At 39.0% G+C, this 14,719-nt stretch overlaps 1 protein-coding gene and 1 long non-coding RNA gene across 5 annotated transcripts; both read left to right on the top strand.

The window, feature by feature from the left end:
• The first annotated feature begins 49 nt into the window (after positions 1–49).
• On the top strand, positions 50–7,801 carry LOC100803160 (transcriptional repressor ILP1). 2 transcript variants are annotated; one of them, XM_041017401.1, is made up of 6 exons: positions 50–1,305; positions 2,648–2,815; positions 3,731–4,404; positions 4,573–4,861; positions 5,066–5,355; positions 5,766–7,801. In XM_041017401.1, exons 1-6 carry the CDS (start codon positions 169–171, stop codon positions 5,773–5,775), a joined length of 2,568 nt encoding a protein of 855 aa, XP_040873335.1. In that variant the 5' UTR covers positions 50–168; the 3' UTR covers positions 5,776–7,801. The 2 variants fall into 2 exon arrangements, with proteins under 2 accessions (XP_040873335.1, XP_003528569.1); XM_003528521.5 differs by having other exon boundaries at positions 51–1,305; positions 5,753–7,801.
• Positions 7,802–8,550: 749 nt separating this feature from the next.
• LOC113002201 (uncharacterized) lies at positions 8,551–11,055 on the top strand. 3 transcript variants are annotated; one of them, XR_005892393.1, is made up of 4 exons: positions 8,551–9,247; positions 9,439–9,569; positions 10,533–10,677; positions 10,785–11,055. It is a non-coding gene; the product is annotated as an uncharacterized lncRNA (long non-coding RNA). The 3 variants fall into 3 exon arrangements; XR_003267746.2 differs by having other exon boundaries at positions 8,551–9,569; XR_005892392.1 differs by lacking the exons at positions 8,551–9,247; positions 9,439–9,569 and having other exon boundaries at positions 9,837–10,677.
• Positions 11,056–14,719: the final 3,664 nt, after the last annotated feature.

Below are 14,719 nucleotides of genomic sequence, written 5' to 3'. Positions count from 1 at the left end.
CAACATCCTTACAAAACCTATAAATTACAATTTGGCACCTAATTTACTTTCAGTATCGGGTAATTTTCCCTCCCTCGCAATCTGTTCAATACTTCTTTCACACTTGGAATCTGAAATCACAAAACCCTTCACTCCAACCATCACCTCCGGTCACCGGAACCCTCCCCCATGTCCACCGCCAAATCCCGCAACTTCCGCCGCCGTGGCGGCGACACCGAATCTAATGACGGCAACGACGGCGGCACCACCACCACCACTTTTCCTTCCAAGCCCACTTCCTCCGCCAAGCCCAAGAAGAAGCCTCAAGCGCCGAAGCTCCTCAGCTTCGCCGATGAAGACGAACAAACTGACGAAAACCCGCGTCCACGCGCCTCCAAACCCTACCGTTCCGCCGCCACCGCCAAAAAACCGTCGTCCTCTCACAAAATCACCACTCTCAAGGACCGAATCGCGCATTCCTCTTCCCCTTCAGTCCCTTCCAACGTTCAGCCCCAAGCCGGAACGTACACCAAAGAAGCCCTACGCGAGCTCCAGAAGAACACGCGAACGTTGGTCACTAGCAGCTCCTCTCGCTCCGATCCCAAACCCTCCTCCGAACCTGTCATTGTCCTGAAGGGACTCGTGAAACCCTTAGGCTCGGAGCCCCAGGGTCGGGATTCCTATTCCGAAGGGGAACATAGAGAAGTTGAAGCAAAATTGGCCACTGTGGGCATTCAGAATAAGGAGGGCTCGTTTTATCCTGATGATGAAACCATCAGGGCTATCCGGGCGAAGCGGGAGCGCCTCCGGCAGGCGCGCCCTGCTGCGCCGGATTATATCTCGTTGGATGGTGGGAGCAATCATGGTGCTGCTGAGGGGCTGAGCGACGAGGAGCCGGAGTTTCGGGGGCGGATTGCGATGTTTGGGGAGAAGGTGGATGGTGGGAAGAAGGGTGTTTTTGAGGAGGTGGAGGAGAGGATAATGGATGTGAGGTTCAAGGGTGGAGAGGATGAGGTGGTGGATGATGATGATGATGATGAGGAGAAGATGTGGGAAGAGGAGCAGTTTAGGAAAGGGTTAGGGAAGAGAATGGATGAAGGGTCTGCTAGGGTTGATGTTTCTGTTATGCAAGGTTCTCAATCGCCGCACAATTTTGTTGTTCCCTCTGCAGCAAAGGTGTATGGTGCAGTTCCAAGTGCTGCAGCATCAGTGAGTCCCAGCATTGGAGGAGTGATTGAATCGTTGCCGGCTTTGGATGTTGTGCCCATATCGCAACAAGCTGAGGCTGCTAGGAAAGCTCTGCTAGAGAATGTGAGGAGGCTTAAGGTATGGAGTATGTTTATCATGTCCCCATATTGGGGGGGGGGGGCATTTGAATCAAACAGAGCCTAAGTTATTTTAGTCCCTATAGTGTACCATTTAATTTCCGATAGGTCCCTACTGTTAAAATTCCGGAGCTCCCTCTCTTCCGGGAGGTCCCCACCTTGCAACGGATATTGCACTTCCACCCCTACCCTCACCGCTAGCGCCCGCTGCAAAATCAGCGTCGCCGTCGACCTCTCTGACACATGCAAAGGCGAGAAATGGAGAGGAAGGTTTTGACGGCACGGTCGGGATTTTCCGTTTGAGAAATAGCACTCAACGATGATGAATCTGAACCTGTGGTTGTTGCCGTCAACTATGAATCTGAACCTGTGATTGATGTTGTCGTTGGAATCAAATAAGGACTCGAGGTTTATACGTGGTTGAGGGGTGGTTGCAACCATTGTTGACAGCGTTGGAAGAATAGATCTATGGTGAAAATAAGATGGAGGGGAGCGGCGACGGGGATGAAAAGAAACAAAACATTTGTCATCATCGTTGAGTGCTATGTCTCAAACAGAAAACCCCACCGTACACCATGCCGTCAAAACCTTCCTCCATTTCTCGTCTTTGCATGTGTCGGAGAGGTCGACGGTGACGCCGATTTTGCAGCGGGCGCCGGCGGTGAGGGTGGGGTGGAAGTGTAGTATCTGTTGCAAGACGGGGGCCTCCCGGAAGAGAGGGAGCTTCGGGGAAGGACGGCCGGCAACAATAATTTAACGGTGTTAAACAATTTTAACGGTAAAGACCTATCGGGAATTAAATGGTAAACTACTGGACTAAAAAAATCACTTATTAAGTGTAGGGACTAAAATGGATAAGTTTGAAAACTATAGGGACTAAATGGGTAATTAAACCTATTTGCACCATCTAGGCACGTGTCTTTGCTTTTACTTGTTGGGAGGTCATTACAGTGTAGTGTTATTGTGGTTAGTATTAGCCAAGTTGGTTGAGGGACTTCTTACAGTTGATTAGATGAGATTTTGTTTTAATTACATTTAAAAGAAGAATGCCGGCAGGCTTCCAACATGATCCATAGGATTGTAACATATGGGAGATGAAAACAAAAAGGATTTGCACTGTTTTGGTGGGACCAATAACATGCATTTAACATTTTTCCATCCAATCATGGCTGTGCTTAATTGGGTCGGCTGGAGTGTCTTCTACACATGCATACTGTATACAGATAGATAATTACTGTAGACTTGCTCTGGCATGAAATGTATAAAAATTTATCTTAGTTCATTGATATGATTTCTTAAAATCTCATTGTTTTTTTTGCTTCTTTTTAAATTTTCTGTGACAGGAATCTCATGGAAGAACAATGTCATCATTGAGTAAAACTGATGAAAATTTGTCTGCCTCGCTTTTGAACATCACTGCTCTTGAAAACTCTTTAGTGGTAGCTGATGAGAAGTACCGGTTTATGCAAAAGCTCCGAAATTATGTCACAAATATATGTGACTTTTTACAGGTAACTGTATTTCTTGTATCCTTCTGTCTTCGTTGTTCCTTGTCTTCCTTCATAATAAAATTTGAAGTGAGATTGGGTTTCAACTGGTTCACTATATTATTTCTTTAAGTTCTCTTTTTCCTCTCATGTCATTAGTTTTGCTTCTTTTTCTTCTTTCCTACATCCTTCTGTGTTAACTACTTTGATAATGAGGTACCTATGCTATTGCTGCTTTATGGTGGTGGAAATGCTTTATGGAGATAGGCTACCTATACAGTTTTATGGTGTATTTAGCTAGAGTGAAATATTCATGGTTTGAAGAAATTTTCTTATTCCTTTGATCTGTTATGGGACAGAATTGGTCCTCTCTCTGGTGCATGGTTTCTTAAGGGTTATGTAGGAGACAAGAGAGCTGTAATGAAATGACGAGCTTATTTTTCTCTTTTGTTTTGTTTGAGGATATCTTGACATATCCTTGTCTTGGTATTTACTTGTTTCTTCTCTCTAATAAATTAAGTACCGAGAGCAAAAGAAAAGATAGTGAGTCAGATGTCTGCAAAACATGTTTTAACCATTGTTATCAATCGTGGAAAATGGCTCAGATGGCTGTGATTTCACACGAAAGTGGCCATGAATTGAGCTGCTGCAACTGCGTCACAAAACTGTTCCACAGCAGGCTGCACAGAAGCAGGGGGGGCACAATGCAACACAGCTATAACGGCTCTATCACGTGGGATTGACTATTATGCTATAAACCACTTTGAAAACATGACAGTGATACTTTTAAGAATGTTGAAGAATATCTATTTTCTTATTGCTGGATATTTAAAACTTAAACATAATTATCTGCTTGTCATTTGTGAATGCTATTATGCATGGCATCATTTATTGAGGCTGTAACTAAAGTTATCTATTATGCTATGATTTTTACTTCAGCATAAAGCATTTTACATTGAGGAACTTGAAGAGCAGATGAAGAAACTTCATGAAGATCGTGCATTAGCCATTTCTGAAAGAAGAGCCACTAACAATGATGATGAAATGATTGAGGTAGAAGAAGCTGTAAAAGCTGCAATGTCAGTTTTAAGCAAGAAAGGTAACAATATGGAAGCTGCCAAAATTGCTGCTCAGGAAGCATTTTCTGCTGTAAGAAAACAAAGAGATCTGCCAGTGAAGTTAGATGAATTTGGTAGAGATCTAAATCTTGAGAAACGAATGAATATGAAGGCAAAAACAAGGTCTGAGGCTTGTCAACGTAAGAGGTCACAAGCATTTGATTCTAATAAGGTCACATCCATGGAATTGGATGATCATAAAATAGAAGGTGAATCAAGCACTGATGAGAGTGATAGTGAGAGTCAAGCATATCAGTCACAAAGTGATTTGGTGCTGCAGGCTGCTGATGAGATTTTCAGTGATGCTTCTGAGGAATATGGTCAATTATCCTTGGTCAAAAGTAGAATGGAAGAATGGAAAAGAGAGCATTCGTCAAGCTATAAAGATGCTTATATGTCATTGAGTCTTCCACTGATCTTCTCTCCATATGTAAGATTGGAACTCCTGAGGTGGGACCCACTTCACAATGGTGTAGATTTTCAAGAGATGAAATGGTATTGAACTATTCCTGTGTGTTACTAATCTTGAAAATTCAGAGGTTTTATTGGCTCAGGATTGTTTTTATTAGCCACTTAATTGCACTCCATAGCTTGATTATATATTATGTGAGTATCTTTTACCTTCCATCAATTTATATTATTTATTTGGTTTTTCTTTGTCAGGTATAAATTGTTGTTCACTTATGGTTTGCCTGAAGATGGAAAAGATTTTGTTCACGATGATGGAGATGCTGACCTCGAACTTGTCCCAAACTTGGTGGAAAAGGTTGCACTTCCTATTCTGCACTATGAAATTTCCCATTGCTGGGACATGGTGAGTCAACAAGAAACAGTGAATGCTATTGCTGCTACAAAATTGATGGTGCAGCATGTGTCTCATGAAAGTGAAGCTCTTGCTGATTTGCTAGTTTCCATTCAAACACGCTTAGCTGATGCTGTTGCTGATCTTACAGTATGTTCTGAAAACCAACATTTACTAGTTAGAAGTACATTTCATGTATCTTCTTTTTGACAAGTACATTTTCATGTATCTTATTTTATCTTTAAAGGTTAAAATCTTTGCACATATAGGTATATTCGATGTTCATTTTCTGTTGTATTGTAGGTACTGGAATTATGAAGCATTTGCTGATAAATTATCTTGTCTACTTTTTAGGTCCCAACATGGAGTCCGTCTGTACTAGCTGCTGTTCCAGATGCTGCACGAGTTGCAGCATATCGGTTTGGTGTGTCTGTTCGATTGTTGAGAAATATTTGCTTGTGGAAGGATGTATTTTCAATGCCAGTATTAGAGAAGGTTGCTCTAGATGAGCTTTTGTGCAGAAAAGTTCTACCTCACTTAAGAGTCATATCAGAAAATGTTCAAGATGCAATAACAAGAACTGAACGGATTATTGCTTCCCTATCTGGGATCTGGGCTGGTCCAAGTGTCATTGGAGACAAAAAGTATGTTGATGGTACTTTGTTAAATTTGTGACATTGATGATTACATCTGTTTTGTTTGAATAAAGATTATGCACATACTTGAGACTCATTTGAATCACATTACTGTCAGTTTGCATACTATCTCGAGGTAAATTGGGTATTGTACAGGCAATTGGGGTACTATTAAGTTCATACTTACAGTGAGGCTAATGGGATTGTTTGAAATTTGAGTAGAGTATGTAGGTTTAAGAGGTGATAATCACAATGAATTTGCTTCTTACTGGTCACGAAGTCATTTAACTCTAGTCTGATGTCATTTGTTATTTCTTTTTTATATGCACAATAGAGTGTTACCTTTATTATTTTGTTATGATTTTTGGTCAGAAATCTAATACTTCCTGTCCTTCTCACATTGTAGCCGTAAATTGCAGCCTCTGGTGACTTATGTGCTGTCACTTGGAAGGATTCTGGAGAGAAGAAATGTGCCAGAAAATGACACAAGTCATCTAGCTCGTCGATTAAAGAAAATACTAGCTGACCTCAATGAATATGATCATGCTAGGAACATGGCTAGAACCTTCCATCTCAAGGAGGCATTGTGAGCTTGCTTGGAATTCATGTTTTGTTATAATTGGTGTCTTGGTTTGTTGTGGAGTCTGGCCCTAGGTTAACCCTTCTTGGTGCAATTTTAGATAGCTTTTTGACCTTTACACAAGTCTTCATCAGAGTATGCTTATGATTGCATCTTGACCTTCAAATCCTGAGGAGGCATCATTCTCTCTTACAATAGAGGGATGAAGACTTAATGGAACATTTGTACCTAATTGAGGACCTCCATTGCTCCTTGTGAACCACGATTAGGAACCAAATAATCATTATTCCCTATCTCTATTTGGGGGTGCAGAGGGAGTTTCATTTTATCTTTTTTCATTACCTATGCTTATGCTAGAGACCCTGGAGGACATTGTAAAATTTTCCATACTCATCTAATTATAGATCACATTTGATATTGATATGAAATAACTTGTATAAGGTCCATTCTAACATTATTTTTGGTAATTGAGTGGATTTGGTGGCAGAGGTATTTATATTATGGTTTTAAATTCTAATAAATGATGTGAAGATATACTTTCTCTCCTTTTCATTTTTCCTGCCAAATTGTCACCAAGTCAGTGTGAATGGTGTTTCCAAAATGTTTACAGAATGCAAGTTTTAGATCAGACATTAAGAGATCCTAATGACCTCTAACCCTTTTTTCATGTGCTTAGTCTTAGGTCTTATGTGGAAATGTGCAGGATATGCAGAATGGGAGATTCTTGCCCTATAGACCTCATCCCTAGGCCTTAAGTCTGTAGGCTAAGTCTGAAAGGCCCATAGTTGTTAATAGCGGGCGTCGCGGCACGGCGCCCATCCGCGACGAAGAGGAACGTAGCGGCGCGGGCGTCGTGGCCGCTATCGCGGCGGAGCGGCGCGGGATCTGGACCGGATTTTCGCACCGCTACAGTGACGCCGTGAAAATTTTGAAAATGCCCTCACTTAATGCGGGAAAGTGAGAGTATTTTTGGTATTTTGCTTTTTGTATTACTCGGCCAACTCTCCGTCCAGACCGCTCAAAAACCCTAGTCTCCACTCTCCAGACCTGCAACTGCGACCGGCGAAGCTGCGAGGACGACGACGAGTCTGCATCCTGCGAAGCTGCGACCCTGACACCTGCGTCCTGCGTCCGGCGACCCCGACGACGAGTCTGCGCTGCGCCGCCACCTTGCTTGAGGTGAGGAAGACGTGCGATGAGCTGTTGACCCCTATAGCATTTTTTTTGTGTGTGACACTGTGTGACTGTGATTTTTTTATTTGTTTTTTGAAAAATGTTATATGATTTTTTGTGTGTGTGACTGTGACTATGAAAAGAATGCTTATTAAATTGTTTTGTGCGTCCTGCGTAGGCTTTAGTGATTTTTTTTAATTAAATTGTTTGAGGCCTTTCACAGAAGAAATCTATCTAAATATGCTTATTAATTTTTGTTTCTAGAGAAAATTTAATTGCTCCCCATATAAGATAGGTGGTTATGTACTGTAACTCAATATTCATCTGGTGGATGTTACTTGTGTGTTCAGTTTTGGCAATGTCATTTTGATATTTGGTCTCGACCAGGAACGATCCATATAAACCAATTATCCCAGCATTCATTTCACTTTTTGGGCTATTTTTTAAGTATTCGGCCCAATCTTTCAGTGGTATGAAATCAGATGTTGCAAAATTCATTTCTAATAAAAATGGTTATGAAAAGGCTTGATACAATAGTTCCAATTATTCCTCTAATTAGATCATTGGCGAAAGCAAAATTTTGTAATGTATTTGGCCATCCCATTAGTAAGCCGGTTTGGGCCAATTTATCTGATTTTGATATTATTGACCAGTTTTTGCGGATATGCCAAAATTTTTCTCATTATTACAATGGATATGCCGGTTTGGTCACATGAGCTTGGCTGCACATCAATAATTAAATTCAGGCCTGTTTTGCTATTTTGACCTTTGCAATGTAGATACTTGTTTTTATTCATAAAACAGAACAGAAAAATGAGAAAAATATAAGTAGGATAAGATTTATAATGTGATAAAAAAAGATAAAAATGACATATTATTAAGGCTACTTTAGGCTTTAGCTTAGAGGGATTAAGGCTTTAAGCCCTTTATTTGCTTGACTTTCTACTTTATGTTTTGTAACTTTTGTTTAAGTAATTATATTTTGAGTTATTTTTCTGTTTTTGAACTTATATATATACATATTATTAATTATTTAACATATATAAAAAAAACATTAGAATAACGGTCATTCCGCTCCGTCGGTATTGACAACTATGAAAAGGCCCTACTTCACAATTTATTATATCATTGTTGTTGAGTATCACCCATCCATACGTCGTATGCATCTGTTGTGTAAAAAAAAAGTGTCTCTTTCTTCTGGAAAGAGTGAGAATGTGATTGGTAATTGAGTTTGGTGCATAATGTGTTGTTCTTCAGGTAGTTTATAATCAATTGATCTTGTGAAGAAAAGAAAGATGTTTCTTTTTCAATAAAAGAATATATATATATATATATATATATATATATATATATATATATATATATATATATATATATATAAAGGACTGTGAATTTAGTCAAAGAATGTGTCTTGGTTGCTGTTTGGAAGCCGCTTTAACTGCAGTCGTCCCTAGCCTGCCTTAGTTGTGGCTACTTTCGGGCTGTCTTAATTGCAGTCTCAAGGCTGATGTTTAGTCTCATATCAACTAGAGATATGACTTAAATATAACTTAAAAGCTTGGGGAGTCCTTACCTTACAAGCCAATTTGTGGAGTGGGGTTGAGTTAGGCCCTTACCAAATTCTAAAGAGTTTGCCTTTGGAATTTGATCTATTTTTCTGCCTTTCCTTCCCCAGATGTAAATTTTGTTGTTTTTGTGGCAGGCAGTTTCTTTCTTCTCAAGAAAGTTATAGCACAGTGCCTGAATCCTTTTGTGAGTTGGCATCATACATGGAGATTCAATATTAGGTGGTTATAAAAATTAGCTTCCACAATGGGAGGGCCGTGCTTTAAAACCAATCAAGAAGAGTAATGATCATAAAAAAGAAACAAAAATTCTAGATAACTTGAGAGAAATATTTCCACTTCACTTGCTGACATACCTTTGAACTTGGCATGAAGTAAAAAAAAGTTAATTGAAGTAAAAAGTACTTTTGAACTAAGCAATGCTGGAAGCCCATGTGAGAGACTTCCCCCTCACTCTTTGACTTTCTTTACCTGGACTTTGAGAAGGGTGCTTCAGTCACGTGCCGGAAATCTGAGGTTTCTAACATGAAGTTTCATCTCACCCCGCTACAACACCACAGCCATAGTCAAATTGATGCAAATGGTAATGTTTCTTTCTCCCAATCTCCTTTTTGGAATGAAAACAATCAAGAGATAAGAAACTTGTAGTGAGTAACTTGTATCCGTTTTTTCGGTTCTTTGGTTATTTATGATTTTCTTTATGTTGTTCTCAATGAAGTTTTGATGATGGTTCTTATGGCGTTGGATTTATTGAATTTCATGTTGTTGACATAGATGCCTTTGATAAAGATGATGAGCAATTTTATTTTGCTGGAAAAAGCCATGAGGATGCCTGGTTTGACACAGTTAGCAACTTAGCATTATAGAGTCTGAATTAGATGATGACTTCATTAGTGTACATGGAGGTGATGCATTTATATCATGTTTCTACCTTGTGACTATTTTACATTTGTTACTTCTCATGTTTATTCAATTTCTCTGTTTCTTCCTTTGTGGCCAACAGATTGTTCCCCTATGTGAGTATTCTTTTTCTTTTTTTGGTCAGCAAAGAAGAGCATATATATATATATATATATATATATATATATATATATATATATATATATATATATATTAAATAGGTGTCAGAAATACCCAAACATTTACAAAAGACAGAAGCTATGTAACCTCCCCTCCCACACAATCCATGGATGATTATGAGATATTTATGCATTGTTTATCATAAATATCAAATAACCATAAAATATGTACCCTTCCCTAGTCAAAACATATATTCCCAACTACATTGAATACATGAAATTGCTATTATCAACAACTAGCAAATATAAAAGCCCACCGAAACTGTGTATGTACCTATCCATGTACAGGAATTAAAACACCTAAACAATGCACCACACGTTTATTGATAGGACTCCTGAGAATGCTTTATGATGAAAACTTGACTATGCAACCAATAGTTGTGCCAGCAATGCTTTGGGAAGTGTCCCAAATACTCAGTTATTCCACTATGAAAGAGCATCATGGTTTGGTGATTCAGGGTGTAGATATGATGAGGGGTTTTATGAATGCTACTTCAAAGTAGATGGAGGTATATTAGGTGACCCCATTAGCAGTTACTTAAGATAGTTAGATATTCATTAGATAGTTGGTAGAATAATTAGAGAGTTGATTGGTTAGTTGGGGGATAGGTTAATTAGAGATATGAGGCATGTTGCCTATAAATAAGATGGGAGGAAAGAGAGAGATCATCTTGTCTTTTGTAAGAGGATTTTGGCCTTTGGGCACTAGGAGGGGCAAACCCTTGAAGTTCTGCAATTTTGGAAGTTCTCTTTCTGTAATTCTGATCTAGTTTCTACTTTCTATCAAAGGAACTATAAGAGTGGGGGAGGTTACTTTTAATGACATGAACCACTCTCCATCAAGTCTTCAACCATCACAAAGAAAGCAGCAACAGGCAGTTTTATGCTTCTGTGAAAAGGAAATCCATTGATGGAAATGAGAAAACTGTATTATGTGAGTATAAAATGAATTAAGATTTTTCATTTGTTTCTATAATTCAATATTTAGATCTTTATCGCTTAAAAATCATAGAAGGTAAAATATTGTCTTAAAGCTTGCAGATTCCCTTGTCTGAGAGATTTCTTTAATGTCCTAGAGCTGGGCTTCAGATTCTAAATACAACTCAAAAAGCCATGCCCTTTTTCCTGGTCTACAGTTTCACCTTCAGTGTTCAGCCTCCGTGACTCCATGTATAAATTTTTTTTAGGCATGTTTGCAAATTGTATCTATCAATCTATGTTATGCAGTCTATATCCATTAATCATTTGATTTCCTTTTATTTCATATGGAAACTTGATATTATTATTGTTTATGTACTTTTATATTACTTTATTCTTGTCTTTTCTTTTTCTCCGCTGTAGCCGTTTGTTCAGAGGGTGCAGTCTGCACCCCTTTCTTCTCTTGTACTCAATGACCTTGTGTCAATATATATAAAAGTCTTTTGGCTAAGTATTGGGACTCAAGCTTTACCAAAATAGAACTCTTAAGTCTCATGTTGGTATCAGAGCGAGAACGGTCCTGCTCTGGAGTCTCATCGTCGTCAGCCATCAGTCTGCCACTGTTGATTGTCGGAAAATTTTCCGACGAACTCAGGGTTAGGTGCGCCTCATTGAGTGCAACCCAACCCCAGTGGTTTCGAGAGCAAAAGCTCTCTCAAGCGCCGCCATCCTATCACCGGAATGTCGCCGTGCCTACATGGTTGTCTTCGTCAGCTCCTTTTGGACCCAATACAATCCTTGTTTGGCTCTAGTTCTCTCATCCGAAAAGTGGGTCTACAATCCACCCCTAGTTTGTTTGATTCTTGCTCTATAAGTGTATATGAGTAACTAACTCTGGTTAGTTTTATAACTGTAGTCAGTTGACAGTTAGCTCTAGCTAGACTTCAGTTACAATTGAATCGCAGCAATATAAATAATTCTCTTGTAAGAGATCTTGGTGTCTTTGTAATATTTTCTAAATGCAATATACAAATCCCTTTTTCTCTTCTCTAGAGTTTCTACATGCTCATCGGTAATTTTCTTGTGCTAAAAATTTGGCATCTACAGGGTCTTCTGCAACTACTTCCTCCACTGGACCTATTTCTCCCTTCTCTGCGACTCCCACTATCACAACTGAGAAACTCAACTGGAAAAATTATCAGTCCTGGTCTGATTCAGTTGAGATGTGGTTCCTTGGTCAAGGATACCATGATCATCTGGAGAAGGAAGTGAATGAAGTTCCTATTGAGAATAGAGCTTAGTGGCAGAAACTTCACTGCCAGCTATGGACTGTTCTATGGCAATCTGTAGACCCTGAGTTACTAGAGATACATAGGTCATTCCAGACTTGTTCTTCTTTTTGGAGGAATGCCCATGATGTTTTTGCTAATGACATTCAACGTCTGTTTGATTCAACTCAGAAGGTTGTTTCCCTCCAACAGACCAACCATGATACGATTTCACACACGACTAAAGCTAGAGCTGTAGTTGAAGAATTGAAAGAGCCTAAGTGAAGAAAAATACTAAAAGAATTAAGAAAAGAAAAAAATACTAAAAGAATTAAGAAAAGAAAAACATGTCTCTTATAGTAGTCATAACTCTTGCAAGAGCCTAAGTGAAGAACTTCGTGACTATTATGAAGGAAGGCATAGGTCACATCTTAGACTTCACTCCCATATGAGAGTAAAGGAAAGAAAGCCTCAAGAGGCTAACATTAATCTCCCATACTTCCATGGGAAGGACAACGTAGAGGCTAACTTAGATTGGGAAATAAGGGTAGAGCAAAAACTTAAAAGAAAGTCTACTTTAAAATCTTATGGCTCTCACTCTTATCCAAAGAAAGACCAAGGTCTAGGCATCTTAGGGGCTGCACCTTCTAAGCTCGAAGATGATAAGGGGAAGACAATAGAAAAGCAACTCCCCAAGGCTAGTATGCAAGAGAAGACTAGCTCTATAAAGTGCTTTAAATGTCTTGGAAGAGGACACATTACTTCTCAATGCCCCACCAAGAAAACCATGATTTTGAGGGGCCAAGAAATTTATAATAGCCAAGATGAGGCTACTACTTCACCTTCCTCTAGTGAACGTGAAGAAGCAAAAGGGGAAGAATCTAGTGAAGAAATCTACCCCCAAGAAGAAGGACAACCTTTAATGGTTAAGGAGGTAAGTGTCTCCTCCAAGAGGTTAGCTAAGAAGGAAAGTCATTTTGAAATAGAGACAAATATTAAAGAAACTTCTCCTCTTAGACAACCTCCACATTTTCTCCTTTGTAAAAAGATACTTGTTAGCATTGTCACACCTCTTCGACTTTAGTTTATTCCTTAAGTAAAGGAGTTGTTGGATGAGGGTTTGGTTCACAAGAGCTTAAATCCCTTGTGATTTGTCGGTGCCCAAAATAGGTATTATTAGACATCAAATCCCTAAAATAGGTGGTATGATGAATGTTTTGAGTGGTGCAACCCTCTTTTGTAAAATCACTCGTGCACCCAACATCTTCATGATTTGTGTAGATAGGGACTCATTAAGTAGGTTTGTTCTTATTTTTAGTTTCAATACAAACTTAGGTACTTATATGGGACACCTTAGTTTTGTCATACTTTTTGGTAGGAATAATCAACATGAAAATATAGAAAAAGGTATGTTTTATTGCATTACTTTTCTTAATTTTTTAAATATTGATCAAGGGGTTCCCATGAACCCTAAGAAAATAAAGGACATTCCTGAGTGGCCCACTCCACCAAGTATAAGAAAAATTTGGGGCTTCTATGACTTTACAAAATTTTACAAAAGGTTTGTCCCATATTTTTCTATATTTGTAACACCACTCATTGAGTTGGTGAGGAACCGTGTTCCTTCATGGGAAGATGCCAACGAAATGGGTTTTCAGACCTTACCTTACTTCAACATACCAAACACCATTAATACATATGTTTTTGTTCTTTTTACAGGTGTTGAGGAAAAAAGCCCAGAGTTTCAAAAACCTCAGGATTTGAGGTCAAATCCTTTTCAAGGGGGAGCGAATGATGCAATCCTACCCCGCAAGGGCATTGGATAGAAGACTCTAAAAAGATTGGGTCGGAGATGCAAGAGAAGGCCCTAGGGTTCACATGAGTCTTAGGGTAGATTTCGGGCCCATGGGCTAAGTATGAGCCCGCTTATCTTTGTACATATTAGATTAAGGTTTCATTAGTTTTGAGCCTTGTATTTAGGGCTCCATAATATAGGTAAGGTACCCTAGAAATGTAGGAATTTTCAGCCCTTGTATTTTAGGGCACCTAGACTAGTTTTTTGTATTAGGGATAGTTTTGTAATTTCACATGCATTAAGTGAATATTTGATGTGTGTGGTTGGAAATAAATTTAATTGAATTGGAAGAAGCCCAATCCAATTAAATTGTAGAGGGGGAGGTGAGCATTTACTTGTTACACCCCATTGTCACATCATATAGTCACACTTTGTGCATGTCCTTCATGCTTTACATGCCTCATGACACCTAAGCACACTTAGTGGAGAATCTTGGACTTGATCTTGGATTAGTGGGTTGAACCATAGCTAAAATTCACTAATCATAATTAGTGAAATTTTGGCTCCAAAATTTGGCTCCACAAATTCAATTTCCAATTCAAGTGAAATTTGAATAAAACTTCAAATTTCCCTTCAATTTTGTGTGACACTTAGGCTATAAATAGAGGTCATGTGTGTGCATTTTTTTAACTTTGATCATTTGAATATTAAACTTTAGATTTCAAAACTCATTTAATGCACAAAATTTTGTGCTCTTCTCTTCCTCTCCCTTCATTCATCTCCTTCTTCCTCCAAGATCTTATCCATGGTCTCCTATGGTGGTGAACTTCTTCTAGACTCATCTTCTCCTTGAAGTGACATCTCCTCTCTCTCTTCCTTTCTTCATTCCGCTGTCATTCATCTTCCAAGAAGCAAATGAATCCATCGATGAAGAAGATCCTAGGCCTACAAGCTCCAATGGAGCTTACATCAATACAATTGTCAAAACTAACTGA

Source organism: Glycine max, chromosome 7, assembly GCF_000004515.6.
Source record: "Glycine max cultivar Williams 82 chromosome 7, Glycine_max_v4.0, whole genome shotgun sequence".
Taxonomy (NCBI): Eukaryota; Viridiplantae; Streptophyta; class Magnoliopsida; order Fabales; family Fabaceae; genus Glycine; species Glycine max.
This window is presented reverse-complemented; position numbering and strand designations above follow the sequence as displayed.

Excerpts from the sequence above, each read along its gene's own strand:
- LOC100803160 (XM_003528521.5), top strand. The coding sequence starts at position 169 with ATGTCCACCGCCAAATCCCGCAACTTCCGCCGCCGTGGCGGCGACACC. Across the intron at positions 4,405-4,572 it reads GATTTTCAAGAGATGAAATG|GTATAAATTGTTGTTCACTT; the intron begins GTATTGAACTAT and ends TTTCTTTGTCAG. Across the intron at positions 4,862-5,065 it reads ATGCTGTTGCTGATCTTACA|GTCCCAACATGGAGTCCGTC; the intron begins GTATGTTCTGAA and ends TCTACTTTTTAG.